The following is a 16,262-nucleotide window of genomic DNA, read 5'->3' on the forward strand; positions in this document are numbered from 1 at the left end:
CTTGTTATGTTACTCCATGTCTTCCCCTAGACATTAAATAAGGGTCATAACTAGGAAGCTGCAAGCGATGATGTCATGGCCTCTACTGGCTCTCATTGGCTGGTGTCTGTTTTGGCTGCACAGTCAAACAGACGGAGGCAGTCATCAGGATTGTGAGCATGATCCCAGGAAGAGCTCTGGGCTGTGAGGAGATTTTGGTGTAGTGGACACAATATAAAGCAGGATCACATGGCCCAAAAAGATTTTCCCATGCACATTCATTAAGCTGTAAGTACTGAGGACTGCACAGAGGTGGGGGGTACCAAGTTACATTTACTTGAGTCACCTCTCTGAGTAAATTGTACTTCTATGAGCAGTTTTATTGCAGTATTCACTCTCACCTGTACATAATAAAACTCCATTACAACTGGATACACTCATCGAGCTATTGCACTCACCATAAAATGTTGTGTTAACCCTGCTTTCTCTTTTATCTCGTGTAGACATAACTGACAAAGATTGAACCACATATAATTTTCCTCAGGTACAGGTGAAGAGGTGAACACACCTGTTTAATAGACAAGTCATGATAAAACATAACATCAACTCCCCCCATTATCCTACAAATATTAGTCAAATATCAGTTAGGATGACTCCCTCCACTGCAAGGAGTCTGAACCAATTCACATGTCCATAAAATACAGATAATTCACACTTTATATTATAGGAGCTGTAATATATGGCCACTGGAACTTTCTCATCATATTTATGTATAGACATTATATTTCCAACAATATCTCAGTGCCATTACATGGCTCTGCTGAGACCCAGGACTCTGTGCAGTAACCATTGGGAAATACCCACTGTGGTGTTCCATACTTCAGTATGATTTTCCAAGAAGACGTTTAAAACATATGGATGATAAAACAAACAGAATTGCAATAGGACAGTGAAAATCCTAGGTGATTTTATTGGAGCCAATGAAATAAAATAAATGAAAAATTAAAAACAGAATTTCCAACATGACTGAGAAAATCAGAACCAAAACTTTTTCCTATAGAAGTGCTATAGGATTTTTAGACATTTATGGGAATCCTAAAGGAAACTATTAGAAAAGATAAAAATCCTGTAGGACTTTTTGACAAGGGTAGCAAACAGCTCCAAACTGTCTTGGGGGAGCACTGGGGACTTTAGGGAAGTGTAGGAAAAGTAAGGAGAGTAAGGAGGGGGAGTCTAGTAAATTCCATGGGTGAGAGAGCACAAGAAGTGGGAGTGAAAGAGGTGTCAGTGGGCCTGTCAGTGTGCTGGCCACCAGTTCAACCATGGCTTTTGCCAGAACCAATTGTAGACTTTTCCATATTAGACTGAATCAAGAAGAAGGATACAGGTGATCCTGTGTCTTTAGTTAGTGACCATCTTAAAGAAAAATGGGCAGATTACATACAGATTTACACTGATGGCTCCCAGAACCTGGACAATGGAAAAGCTGCAAAGCATGTCAGTCTTCACTACAGAGCTTGCAGCACTTGGGTGGGTGGACGAAGTTAGACCAAGAAAGATAATTATATGCTCAGATTCTACTGCAGCACTAATGGCATTCAAGGATGGGGAAAGTGGGGTTAGACCAGATCTAACAGAAGACATTTTGACTGTGCTGAGTATCTAAGTTGGGGAACATTGTTGGGTTTTTCTGGGTCTCAGCTCATGTGGGAGTACAGGGGAATGAAGAAGCTGAGAAGACATCAAAAAGAGCCGTCAACAGGAAGGAATTAGATCTGGAAGGGCTGAGTGTAAGAGTTTAATACAACAAGAAACAGCAAAGTTATGACAAAAAGAATGTGAGTAGGGAAACAAAGGCAGGTTTTATCTTTCAGTACATCCAACACTGAAACACACGTCAAATACAAAAATGAGCAGGAGGGACAGTGTGGTAATAACTAGGCTGAGACTGTACTCTGAAACATGGGCTGGCACTAGTTGGTAAGCACCCAGGTGGAAAATGCATCTGTGGAGAGGCAGAAACTGTGAACCTGTGTTTTGATGGAATGCACCATCTATCAGAGAGAGAAAGAGAGAGAGAAAGAAGCCTCATGCAGGCAGAGCCGTCAGAAATTGGAGTTAAAGATCATTCATTGAAATCAATACTCATTACTTATTCATTTTCAACATAAGGATTTAAGTCATTCAATGGAGTTCCACAAATGACTTGTGGAGGGCAGCAATACGCCTTTGCTGCGTCTAGTCTGCCGCAAATTTCATCATCAGAAGAAGAAGAAGCAGAAGCTCCAATGTCCCAGCTTTGGACGTGACATGAATGCATCATAAGACGTGTCTCATTTCCCAGCTTCCTCTGCACTTCCTGCTTTCCATCAGACAGAACGAAAACAAAATGCGATAGTTGAACTTTAATAAGGAGCTGTGATCAATGACAGCGCTATCAACGCGTCCTGGCACATCTGACAGACTGCTTATTTAAATGTAATTTGTTTGGAGTAATATAAAATCCACCATGCAGTTCTCTCCAACCAACGGAGACTTCACGTTCGTCTCGTCGACAGAAGCTGAAGGTGGGCTAATGTTAGCTGCTAGCAGGCCTTTAACCTGCTTACGTGCTTTGTTTTAGTTGTCATAAGGTAGCGAAATCATCCACGCATAAATGCGATTAGTGTGAGCCGACAGCATGCTATTTGAATTAGCTACTGAACATTATTCATTTTGCAGGCTATCATGTAGCCTTGCTAACTCATTTCAGTGCTGATACGTGTCGTTCTTGTTGGCTGTAAATGAACGTAAGTTAGCTAACAAACATCTTTGCATTTTTGAGGCTTCGTTTGATCTTCCACGTCATCCAAGTTACGAGGCCGTTAAAATAAGACCCTTAAAGAACTATTATTAAAGTCATTTAGCTCTATGACGAAACACTGTAGTTGGGTATCCTGACTAGGATATAACTTGTATTCTTATTCACACCCTTGTCACTCACTCTTCCCACCAGCTCACAGTGAAATATTGTGACAGAAGCAGACTGTGGTAAAATTTCACGGGGCGGGTGGTGCATGACTATTTCATGAATTAATTACAGACAGATAATAGACCTTATTAATACAGCTTCCCTAACTAAATGTATAGGTCCTTTCATTAGAGACAGTGATGGCTGAAGTATACAGATCCCTTACTTTAGTAAAAGTACCAATACTGCAATGTAAAAATACTCCATTACAAGTAAAAGTCCTCTGACTGATATATTATTATATATGACATCATTAGATCATTAATAGTGAAGCATCAGTGTTAGAGCAGCATGTTACTGTTGTAGCTGCTGGAGGTGGAGCTAGTTTACACTACTTTATATACAGTTAGCTAGTTTAGTCCAGTGGTTCCCAACCTAGGGGTCGGGGCCCTTCAAAGGGTCAGCAGATAAATCTGAGGGGTCGTGAGATGATTAATGGGAGAAAGAAGAAAAAACAAAGTTCTGATACACAAATCTGTTTTCAGTTTTTGGACTTTTTCTCTAATCTTTGATTTTTGGTGAAATATTGGATCATTTGAACATTTATTGAAATGAAAGCATGTGAGAAGTTTAGAGGGAAAAATCACTATTTGGTGGAGCTGTTAACAACTCATAGACATGTGAAATGTGACCCCGACTACACACTGCTTTTTGTAAGACGTCAAAAGCCAAAAAGGTTGGAAACCACTGGTTTCATCTTTAACAATGTGTTGTATTTTAAAAGCTTGTTATATTATCCATTGTGTCAAATCTTCATCTGAAAAGTAACTAAAGCTGTCAAATAAATGTAGTGGAGTAGAAAGTACAATATTTCCCTCTGAAATGTAGTGGAGTGGGAGTATAAAGTAGCATCACATGGAAAGGATTAGTAAAGGACTTTAAGTAAAGCACAATTATCTCAAATTTGTACTTAGGTATAGTACTTGTGTAAATGTATTTAGTTACTTTCCACCACTGTTAAGAGACACTGTAGATGTCTTAAGAGCTACTGTATGTATTTTGTTAAAAAAGGTGATGAGTTTTTACCTGTCTGCAAGGACTGTACTGTATGTGTTTACAGTGGGACTGCAAGTAACATTCATCTTTATTACTGATTAAGCTGATGATCATTTTCTCAAATAATCAATAACTATGAACCATCAGGGAATAGTGAAAACTGCCCACCACAATTTCCCAGACACCAAGACCATGTTGTTTTGCTCAATGAATGGTTGAAAAAGGTGTAATATTATTATGCTTCAAATGAGCTTAAATAAATCATCTAAATTAATTGACAATTCATTTTCTGTTCAGTCCTCTCAAATGTTTAATGATGCTTACAAGGTACAGAGTGAAGTGGTCCTTTCCTCAAAAAAGAACATATAAGGGGTACTTTAATATTGTTCCTTCATAAAGCTGGAGGGCTTGCAAGAGATGGATTTTACAAAGAACAGTTAAAATCCACGTAGCAGAGGCAGAGATATCCTGGCTTTCAGTCTCTAGAATGGGCCAGCCTCCAAAAAACCCAAGGTCCAGCCCTAAAACCCTTCTTGTCTAGTACATGCCATGTCAAGCCCAAGCTAAGTGTCCATCAAGGACTGAAAAAGCCATATTTGTGGCGGCGTTGGCTCACAGAACGTCTGACATGGTGCACATTTTTAAACACAGGATCCAGGAACCTGCTCCAACAAGAAAATATTACAGATATGAATAGTATCAAACAAACAATAATAATAAATGAGGTCAGCATTTTAACTTACACCATTAATGCATCCACAGTCTGGCATTTCACTCTTTTCTCCTTAATACAGGATTAAACTCAGTAATATGCGTTCTCTGTTTGTTCTGCATGGAATGGTTTGTGGGGGGGGAGAGGGAGTCACAGGCCTGAAGGGTGGAGTTATATAATCTTATGGAAGTGGTCTAGTCAAGAATGGCAATCTATGCGATGAATGCAGGTGGGATGGAGACTTGACAACACTCTTCCAGAACCACAGAAGATATTATACACCTGTTTCCTCAGGCTCAATACTAATGTCCAGATGGAGTCAGTTGACCTTTATGGGTGAAATTAGTGGGGTGGCTGTGTCATGCTGTGTCTGTTATATTTCATCATACATCCTGGTAGTGTATGTATTTCCTGTGCCACGTCAGTCTGTGATCAAACACTTAACTCTGCAAACAAACTGGTTTCTCCACAGAGCTCAGTGGCACCATCAGCACCCCCGACATTAAACTGAATATGGGCAGTGACGGCGGTAAAGACCCGTACGCCACCACCTTCCTGAGGCAACGAGGCTACGGCTGGCTGCTGGAGGTGGAGGAGGATGACAGTGAAGAGAGCAAACCTCTTCTGTGAGTACATGTTGTGTCTTATGCCTTTTTTATTTTTTCAGATCTTCTTTCTACTAATAGTCAATAGTAACCTGTTGAACAGATCTGGCTGTTTCCACTTCTGGCAGCTCATACAGTCCTTTTTAGTGGCTGCTGCAACATTTCTACACAGGGCAACATGCATGTGTCACTCTATGCCACACCCCAGTCAGCAGCAGAGTGGAGACCAGTAAGAGGCTGTTCTACTGGCATATGCCACTCAGAAACGGCATATTATTCATGTTCCACTGGCAGTTACCACTTCTCACCAGCCAATACCAACAATATGGCACCTTTGTTTTGGTGTCATATACTGATTCTGAGCGGTATGGAAGATAAAAACGGCAGGTCACTGGTGTTCCTCCAGCAGATACCACTATCTACATGCATTATGCTGACTTTTACTGGCATATGACACTGCTGTGGTAATGGTTTACCTCAATGGCACATTAAATACCACTCTGAACCAACTTTTTTGATAACTGATTAATCTTTTTAGTAGTTTGTCAAGTAAAAATGCCAAATAGTCACTGGCCTGAGCTTTGGGGATTTTTATGTTTTTCTTTGTCATGTATGCTAGTAAACTGAATATCTTTGGATTTTAGGATGCCTGTTGAAAAAACACAAGCTATTTGACTACGTAAGCTTGGGCTGCTTTCAGTTATAAAAGGCATTTTTCTCTATTGTCTGACATTCTGGGAAAAAAGATAAATTGACAGAATAACTGTTAGATTAATTGATGATGAAAAAAAATCATTAGCTGCAGCCCTACATACCATCAACCACCTCTCAATCTCAGAATCACTCCCAAGAGCCAGAGCTGTGAAATCAAATCCTTTGATTTGTATGATATTGTGTTATGAGACATTTTATATGGTGTGATTTAATAAAACAAACGTTCTCAGATGACATCAGAATGTAGCCACTTTTGTGTTCTTGTTTGACACAAAGTCAGCCATCATTTTTACTCATCTTAGTTAGTTTTTTTTCTCTTGCCACTTCAGGTTAAACAGAGAAATGTGTGGCAAGTTGTGATTAGTTGGAATGTATGAGTCGGTTGTATCAATGTTGGCTCCACATAAAGCTCTGACACAAAGTCTAGCTTCAAATAAATCCATAGACACCACATACACACTGAGTAAACTGTACAAAATGCTGTCTATGCAGTCAAACAGCATCATATACACTTTGTCAGAAGTATTCAACTTACTCAGATCTGATGTAATTGATTGATGTAATCCTGCTTTTCATACTTCTTTAGTGATCGTCTTCTCTAGCCGTTCACCAGGTAAAGCTTTAGTCGTGACAGTATTGTCTTATCTGTGTGATCAGGGAGGAGCTGGACATTGACCTGAAGGACATCTATTACAAGATCCGTTGTGTGCTGATGCCAATGCCATCACTGGGTTACAACCGGCAGGTGGTCAGAGATAACCCGGACTTCTGGGGCCCTCTGGCTGTGGTTCTGCTCTTCTCCATGATCTCCATCTATGGACAGTTTAGGGTGAGCAGGACACACCACTGTCATCTGCATTCATGAATTCAAGCACATTTCCCACAGTGTTCCAGGATTGTCTATTCGCCCTTTTCCACTGCAAGAACGTAACTTTCTATAACCTGGAGCTTTCCATCACCTGAACTTTGAAGGACCTTGTGAGGCTTTGGTTCTACCTTGTGTTTCCACTTCCTGCTTTTCCTGCACTGTCACCTTTTTCTACCCACTTGAGTTTGCAGCTATGAAAACAAGACATGTTAACACATCACCTTGGACTTTGGCTTTTTCACATTGGTGAAAAACTGTTTTTAGTACATATAGTTAATGATGTTGATGGTATGATGTGGTAACTTCCTGCAGCTTTTAGTGTTCACTCTAAATTCTGCTTTTACTTCTCAGGTTGTGTCTTGGATCATCACCATCTGGATATTTGGATCACTAACAATCTTCCTGCTGGCTCGTGTTCTTGGTGGTGAGGTAAGTGCAGCTGACACCTAGTCATCTTCTCTAACCAGACTAAATACAGTCAGGCTTCTCTAACAAATGATGTAAATGTTTTTCTCATGGAGTGCTGTTGTTGTTTTGTAGGTTTCCTACGGTCAGGTTCTTGGAGTGATCGGATATTCTCTTCTTCCTCTCATCGTTATAGCCCCTCTGCTCTTGGTGATCAGGGGTTTTGAGGTGGTTTCAACACTAATCAAAGTGAGTTGAAGACCACACGTTAATTAACAGCCTGTTATTTTCCATGTTGTGTAAATGTATAGAGTATTTGTCTAATAACAGTGGCTAGGAGGGAGAATGTAATCCCACTATCTCCAAAATCTGAATCTCAAAAACCAGCAGGATCCCTTCTCTGGAGTCACCGAACTTCTGCCTAGAACCAGCAAATCAAAACAATCAGATATATTTCTCAAATACTAACAGAATTATGTCACCAGTCTGTGACCAAAAGAAGATACTACTCATCTGTGACGGGCTGATCAGAACATTCAGAGACTGAACAGATGGTTGAAAATGTTATCATAGCTGGCACAGCTTTAAATACTGTTAGCTTCAGCGTAAATGCTCCGTGCAAGTACGCAATGCACTGTATGTTCTGCAGTGTATAATCTGAAAAATTCTTTGCACAACACAAGTGTGAGCTGCAGTGTGAGCGTTGCAGCTATAGCATGAAAAAACAAGAGAAAGCAGATCTCCTCTTTTTATGTTTGTGTACTTGCATGGAGCATGTTTGAGGCCTTGCTGCACCTAAAATCCTTTAGTGTTGTGAACGTTGACAATTTCTGTACATGTATACACATGAGACATAGTAGGTTCCAAGAATTGAGCAAGAAGTAGCTGTTGTTTGTCCAAAAACACCATTAAAACAGTTTTGGAACAGTTAGTAAGTATTTGAGGTCAGATGTCAGCTGAAACGCCTGTCTTTAAGATAAGAAAATGGCATATTGATAAATATCTTGTAGCTGTAGGCCATCAGCCAGTCAGGAAGTGTTAATCAGGGGGAAGTATATGAGATATATAATTATTAAAACTGTCTAAACCTTACAACAAAAACATTCCATTCATGAAACAGCCTGTTTTTTCCTGAAAAGTTGTCTCCACTGGAATAATCATGGAAATATTTAAAATACATTTGAGAGAATAAGTGTAATCTTATTCGTCTGGTATGAATGTGTTTATAATAATCAAATAACTCGTCCCAAGTGGGTTTCAAACAATCCTTTGCGTGCACTGATGGAAGAAACAGACTTAAAAAGAGGCTTTGGGTTGCAGCTACACGTGTAAATAATTGTGTGTAATCCAGAGCCTGATAAAGATCTCTGACAGTGTAACTTTTGTGAAAGCAGTAACCTCCTTCATGCACTTGTTGCGTGATATGTCTCAGTCACAAATATTGATGAATAACAATACTTTATTGTCTGCTCTCATCTTTCAGCTGTTTGGAGTGTTCTGGGCTGCTTACAGTGCTGCTTCACTGCTCGTCGGAGATGAATTTAAAACGAAGAAGCCTCTTCTCATATATCCCATTTTTCTTTTGTATATCTACTTCCTGTCACTATATACTGGTGTCTGACTGGATGAGTTGAAACTGTGGACCTTTTCATGGACAGTGACCCTGGAGCACAGGGGGGGAAAAGTCAAACATCGAAACCAAGATTTTTTAAAAAGGTGTTTATTTCTTTTTTAACTCTGTTTAATTCTAGACGGTGGGGATGTTGGGAATATATATCAATGTATATAGTTTTGTCCCTTATGTCTTTGGTCAATAAAAAGCATATGCTTTTACAGCTTAAACTTCAGTATGCAGACTTCTCGTTCACCAGTGCAATACAGTCCCCATAGTCCAATTGACCTGTAGTTCATGAAGCTGGAAATAGTTACAAGATTGTATATTAATGTATTTTATTTTTTTCACATGAATGTGGTGCCAAATATTTGTGTATATTTCATGCAGAAGGAAGAATTAAAGAAGAGAATACAGCACCACACAGAAAGAGCATAACGCTTTGCATTGTTATGCACTGTAATGTAGTATGATAAATGTCCATTTATGCTTTTTTTTTCCATTTTTCAGACTTATTTTCTTCATTTATGGATTTCAGCATTAGAAGCGGGTTGACTTGGGCAGTTAGAGTGATATAAAGCATTGCCTGCTAAATGTGGTGCCTTGTTTTCCTACCCCTGTTTGTCAAAGGTTTAATACGGGAATATAATCATTTGATCAAGAATTACAGTAAATGAATAGCATAGTTGTCACTTACTTACACCACAAAGTCTCACTCAAAATAATAGTTTGTAAATATAAAGTATAATATAAATAAAGGTCAACAACACAATAGCTGTGTTCCAGTTCCATGTTACATACTGGTTCTGAACAGGTTTCATGTATATAGTGTCACACTGGAAAAGTGACACAAGTAAGCAGCCATGCAAGCAGCTCTATAAGGCTGTACTTATGCTGCATTCATGTCCGATTGGAGTTATCATAATTCTGACTTGTAAATGGTGTTCATGTCAACTTTTCTGAGAGGTGTGATATATCCAACTTGGCAATTCATTTTAAAGGTGGATCACCAAAGTCACAGGATTAATCCTCAGGGAGCCATGAATGCATGTACAAAATCTCATGGCTATCCATCCAGTAGTTATCAAGATAATTCAGTCTGGACCAACTGACTTTGCCATCCATATAGCCATGCCTGTAGCATGCTAAAAAAGTCAGTATGCAGACTATAAAAAGAACCCTTGATTTTTGAGTGTATACTGTTTTCCGACATGTCGTACACACAGTTGCAAAAAAATCAAAGCCACTGAAAATTTGGTCTCTGAAAACTTTCTAAGTCCCAATTAGTGAACCTACATACTGTACGTGACTTCACTTATTTCCCAACTGAGCCCTGTGAGTGAGAGGAGCCCAGGTAAAAACGCAAATGCTGAAACCACTCCTGTGAAAAAAAACAAATGTTTCAATGGTGGTTAATTGCATCTAGAGGTTTTATAGTGGAGGTTGATGCATGCGTATATGACATCACCATATCTAGTGCTGAGAGGGAAAAATTCCACCACAACTCTGCTTCTGGAGGATGTATAGAAAATGACCTTCTTTCTGCACAAGAAGATCAACTTCAGGCATTAGTCAGGCATAGCATAACCTGGTTTATACAGCACAGTGGTAGAATGTAAACAAGTATATTTACTCAAGTCAAAGGGAAATATTGTACTTTTTGCTCTGCTACAGTGATAGTGAATTTGCATACAAAGATATGAAGAGCTCATAAAGTATGATGCTTTGTTAAAGATTAAACTACCCAGAATTACAAACAACTAGAGCTGAAGGTGTGACTTTGGGCTCTGGGTAATCATAATGGCTATTTCTCACTATTTTCTGATCATTAGTTGCATCCTTATATAAAATATTTAAAAATTAGGAAGATTCTCTGTGCTCAGCTTAAATCTCAGTTTAAGATCTGCACCTGTGTACAAGCATGATTTATGACATCAGAACTAGTTTGGAGCCAACCGTGGACCAATATACAACTTGCACAAATGTGATGAGGAAACTTCCAGTGCACATACACTGAGAATACAGTGAAGTAGGGGACATCTCACGTCCAGAAGTTCAACTTCTGAAATGACAAATATTTGCATATTCTTAGATTCTGGGTTTTTCAATGAGGAAGAAGGAGGAGATGGTAACATGTATCAGGGGATCTTTAATTAAAGTACTTCCTCCAATGCTGTTTAAGTGTTATAATATGGCACTGTAACATCACCATAGAGATGGGCACCACTATTACCTAAATGTGTCATGATGTCATGTACTGTATATACAGTGATGAAGACAGGGCCCTGAATATGTTCCTTGGGGAACTCCTTTGGATATAATGGATACTCAATTTATGAGTTGCCCAACACCACAGGCTGACCTAATGTCGTGTATATTTCCTATACTGACTTTGTTTATTTACCATAGTGGAGTTGTAGCTGCATAATGATCTTAAGCATTTTTTACTCATACATATGTTAAAAGTGGTGAGGCACTGGGTGAAATGCCAGCTGGCCCCAGTGTGGCGCCACCTGTGCTGGGTATATTTCCATGCAGGTTAAGCTATTTACCTTCTGTCACACTTATGAGACATAATGATGTTAGACAGTCATGCAGTGCAGGGGGTCTCTATGGCTGTTAGTGGCCACTTAGTCAACAGCTGGCTTTAATGTTTGTAATCCAACAACCAAGTTTAAAGCAATTCCTTACAAGTTAGCTAACTTTTGATAGACCCTTTTCTCTGCAGACATACCGTATTAGGAAAAGTAGAAGAGGAACTGATAACATTGACCATGGCTCAGTTCCAAAACTGTCCCAGTAGTGCAGTCTTTATTAGTGTTATCATTTATATTTTTTAAGGCATTGGAAGTTTTTTATGACTGTGATTGCATGAATATTATAATCTCCTGGGGATGGACACTAGTTCTGAACTGATTAGTCAATTAATTGATTAACTGATGGACAGAAAATTTATTAAGAACAACATTGATAGTGTATTAACTGGGATTCATTAAGCAAAATGCCAAAAGTAAGGATTTGCTGCTTCTCTATTCCAATTAAAGAGTAATATCTTTGGGGTTTGGACTGTTGGTTGGACCAAACAAGCAATTTGAAGACATTTTCTACTATTTTAAAGTCTAAGGCAATCAGCTAACTAAACAAATAAATCAGTCAAATAAATCAATGATGAACATATTGTTGGTTGCAGTCCCAGTGGACATAAAGGAGCTACAATAAAATGGAATCCAGTGCATTAAATACTAGGCTCCAGCTGTGAAGCTCAATGTTAAGTTTTAATTCAAAGTGTCAAAGTTATTGATTCCACTGCGTAGTAATGCTTGGGACATTAGTTTGTGGTCTTATTTAACTGGTCTGTATCAATTGTGTACACAAATATTTTGATGTTCTTATTATTTTGTCCACCCGCTGTTCTCGTTTACACCCAGTGTTATCGCGGGACGTGGCGGAGAGATACGCTAGCTCCGTTTACCAATCGTGTAACTGACAGAAAGCCCAGCCTGGAGTTCCTCAGCGCGGATGGTGAATAGCCACTGCTGCGGTAACGGGCGGAGGAGAAGAAGCCGCAGAAGGTGTCAGCAGTGGCAGAGGAGTGATAGTTCGGAGTTAGTCTTTTAGATTTAGCAGTATTACGTGTATCATCGGATCCGCACAAACCCCAGAAGGGAAGGGAAGGGAAAAATCAGGGAAGATGGCGGCCGCGGCCTCGCCGGGCTCCGGCTCGTCCACCTCCTCAGACTGGGTTGTGCTGAGAGACGGTTGCCTGCGTTGCGACGAGGAGGGCCTGCGGAGCCTGTCCTACCACCCGGCCCTCAATGCTATCTTGGCCGTTACCAGTCGCGGTAGTATCAAAGTGATAGACGGCACTTCGGGGGCCATTCTCCAGGCTTCAGCGCTGCACGGTAAGCACCGGAGCTCCCTGTCATCCCGACACCGGCAGTGTCACTTCTGACAAAGCGGCCGCGGATTGTCAACAGACGCTAAACACGACACTGGCTCAGTTGTAACCGCAGCTAGCCGACATTAGCAGTTATCTTTAGGCCTAGTAATATTATTTGGCAAAAGAAGATTCGCTTAGCCTGTTTTGCCTTTGAAAAAACACAAAGACCATCTTCGGACTTTGATTCGTTTGTGGTCAAATTGAAACTGGTGCTTCTTGAATGCCAATGTTCGCTGCAGTTTGCCACAGTTGCAACATGACATAATCTACCATGCAAGCTAATAGCTAGCTGGTCCACTTAGCACACCGCTAGTTAGCCCTGTCAGTTTGTGTTTTTCCAGCGGGCAGTCACGATGTGTCGTAAGAAGTACATTTCATGTCTTGGACACCTGAAGTAGCACACTCAACTTATTATTTCACACCTAGTTACAGGTAGTATGGCGCGTTCATGTGAATTACTGTCCTAGCCACTAAGCTAGCTAGCGGCTTTCTAGCTGCTTAACTGTACAGTTTCTCGTCAGTCATTTGCAGGCATTGGTGTGATGCTGGAAGTACACTGACTTGATGCTGTATAGTTGGTGTAATGGAGCCTTGTTTGTTTGCTGGGCTAACTTTGCTATTTTAGTCAAATTACCAGCGTAACACTTGTCTTGCTGGTCTTTGCATGTCAAGCACGCAATGTCCTGTCATAATGTACTGACAGGACAAAGTTAATGCAAGTGTTAGAAATTGTGTGCGGCAGAGTACGGTCTAACTTAAACCTGCTCCGTGTGAAAGTGCCCTGAGATAACTTATGTTGTGATTTGGCGCTATACAAATAAACTTGACTTGACTTGACACTCATTTGTTTATCCATTACAGCAAACTGTACGCCATAGTGTTTTTCGAATTGTGAGCTAGATATACAGGAAACAGTTTGTTGGGGTGTCTTATCTATGGTCAGCAGCCTATTGTTACCATTTGTTTACATCTTAAATGATGCCAATCTGCTGATTGATGTCAGGATTTCTGGAGGAGTTTTCACACTGACTTTTATTATTGCACAAAAACAATATATATTTCAACATACAGCAAGGCAAACCAATTATTTCTATGTACATGTTGCCATATAAAGCAGTTGCTGTGGCTTGGAGTAATTCTTGGAAAGGGAATGAGACCATGGCTCCCTCCAGAGTTACTAAAGCTTTTGTTAGTGAGGCTGTTGACTGTAGGTGGTATTATTAAACATTTTCAGGCACATTTATGTTTGTAGGACTTTGTTATCTTGCACTGGCCTTTTTGTTTCATATTCTGCAGCTCATTTAGGGATAGTCGTTTCAATCAGATGACTTTAAGATTAAGCCTTTTTTGGGGAAGAAGGACTTTTAGAAGATAGACATCTCTTTGTTGGATGGAATACCCATAAGTTTCATAAACAACCACCTTCATGTTCCACTTAGCTTTACATGTATTTAGGGAAAGGTTCATGGTGTGAATAACTAATATTAATGAAATATTGTTTTTAAAGTAGATGTGTATGTTCATAGTTTGTAAAAAGTAACACTGCTTCCTTGAAAGGAAAAGACAGTCATAAAAAACAAAAATAGACTTGCATCCTCAGCAATATGTTATATCTTTATTTCACTTTCAGTTGACTTTAATGTCAGTTAGGGCTTGTGTTCTCTGTCACCATCAGATGTCTGTTGGGGGATGCGATGGAGAGAATATTATGATCTGATTCAACATTTGTTTAGTAGTGGCTGTCTATACTGTCCAGTGTTGTGAGACTCATTAATGAAGGAACCAAAGATGGAATGTGAAATCCTGACAATATTTGGATGGGTGAATGTTTTATTTTTTCTTTCCTGTGCAAACAACATCATGATTAAAACATTCAAGGCATATTTACTCCTCACTGCATGTCTTTTACACCTACCAAGTTCATGTTCCAAAATAACCCAACAGATGAAATCTGTCAATCAGTGAAAGTTTGCTGTCAGATAAGTGTGACTGCTGCAGATCCTCTATTAACCATGCACACAAAGCAGAGACGCTAATACAGTAAAATCAGTAGACCACGCAGTCCAACAACACACAAGTGTTGGGAAAGAGTAAATGAATATAACTGCATTAGAGAAAACAAGCACTTTGTTGTTACTTCACCAACAATTTGCATATGTACTTGTGATATAGAACCTGCTGTACTGGCTGATTTCAGGATTATAAAAGCCAGAAATCTTGTTTCACTTTCATTTTGTTGCACTCGTGATTTGAGTCAAGGATTAGAAGGTCATCTAGATGCTGACTGATTTGACTCTCATACATTATAATATCATCAAGATAACTTTTAAGCAAAATCTTGACATTAAAGACTGCAGCAGACTGAGTTTCAATAGATTTTTTTTTTTTCATATTTTGTCTTTGCTTTGATTATATTATGGGAGGAAGCAAATTTTTTGTGAGTTTTCACACCACTCACAAACATGGCACAAATATATGTTTATTTCTGATATATCTTTGTAACAGAATGAAAATGTCAGAAAGGACATAATGAAAAGAAAAAAAGCATTTTTTTAGGCTGAGAAAAAACAGGAAAGCTCCAAAATAATAAGAGTTTGTCTATTTTTGATGTCTATCCACTGTGGTGGTGGTGGTGGGGGGGCACTTGTAGTCCTGCCCTCAGGTTCTCTGAACAGTCTGCTTTCAGATTTGGCAATTTGCTCACTGTAACTAGGAATGTGCTTTATTACATTTTTTGGCTTATACAGGAAAACTGATGAAAACTGTGTTTCCATGGTCATTTCAGCCTACACAGGTTTCCCTGTAATATCTCCAGATGTCATTTTACACTAGTGCAGTTGACCTCTTATTGTAACTGTGATATTTGGTGCAAATGCAGACACATGAAAACACAGCTGCTATTAACACCTGCACTGATTAATTAATAAACATTTTACTTTTTCTAAATATATTATAATGATCATTTACAGATGTGAGCACCAGTTACTGCAACTCTAATGCAGAAAACATATCATTTGTACATAGAACAGTAAAACAGATGTTTTTTTTTTTTGCTGTTGCTTCCAAATGAAATCAAGTCTTTGTAAATGTTAAAAGTCAGAAATCTTCATTTTAAATCATTAACTGAAGTGATTAAAAATGCAGTGGAGGAGAGATATTCACTTACTCTGTTCAGTGGCCAGTAATTGTCACATTTAAACAGATTGTGATGATGAAAGTTGTTATTGTGTTGGTCCTGATCTGCCCATGAAGACCTTCTTCACAATGTTAACCATCGTACTTACAGTTTGTTAAAGGCTTAATCAGTGAATTGGCAGCGATGTCACAGTATCACCGAATAACTCAAGCCTAGTCATGTTCATGTCAGTTATTTTCATTCCTACACAGTGTATTCAGTCAACTTCTTTACAACACAACACAT

The 16,262-nt window shown here is 39.3% G+C and overlaps 2 protein-coding genes across 11 annotated transcripts in view; both read left to right on the top strand.

Annotated features, from left to right (window-relative positions):
- Positions 1 to 2,343: 2,343 nt before the first annotated feature.
- Positions 2,344 to 9,131, top strand: yipf4 (Yip1 domain family, member 4). The gene is made up of 6 exons (XM_044373231.1): positions 2,344 to 2,546; positions 5,170 to 5,323; positions 6,674 to 6,845; positions 7,236 to 7,313; positions 7,425 to 7,538; positions 8,773 to 9,131. Exons 1-6 carry the CDS (start codon positions 2,489 to 2,491, stop codon positions 8,908 to 8,910), a joined length of 714 nt encoding a protein of 237 aa, XP_044229166.1. The 5' UTR covers positions 2,344 to 2,488; the 3' UTR covers positions 8,911 to 9,131.
- Positions 9,132 to 12,373: 3,242 nt separating this feature from the next.
- birc6 (baculoviral IAP repeat containing 6) overlaps positions 12,374 to 16,262 on the top strand; it is a 126,316-nt gene continuing 122,427 nt past the window's right edge. For all 10 annotated transcript variants that reach the window (XM_044373371.1, XM_044373375.1, XM_044373376.1 and 7 more), the window contains exon 1: positions 12,374 to 12,803. In XM_044373371.1, the coding sequence (XP_044229306.1) occupies positions 12,593 to 12,803 (211 nt within the window). In that variant the 5' untranslated portion in view covers positions 12,374 to 12,592. The remainder of the gene's footprint in view (positions 12,804 to 16,262) is intronic.

Source organism: Thunnus albacares, chromosome 14 (genome assembly GCF_914725855.1).
Source record: "Thunnus albacares chromosome 14, fThuAlb1.1, whole genome shotgun sequence".
In the NCBI taxonomy this organism is placed as follows: Eukaryota; Metazoa; Chordata; class Actinopteri; order Scombriformes; family Scombridae; genus Thunnus; species Thunnus albacares.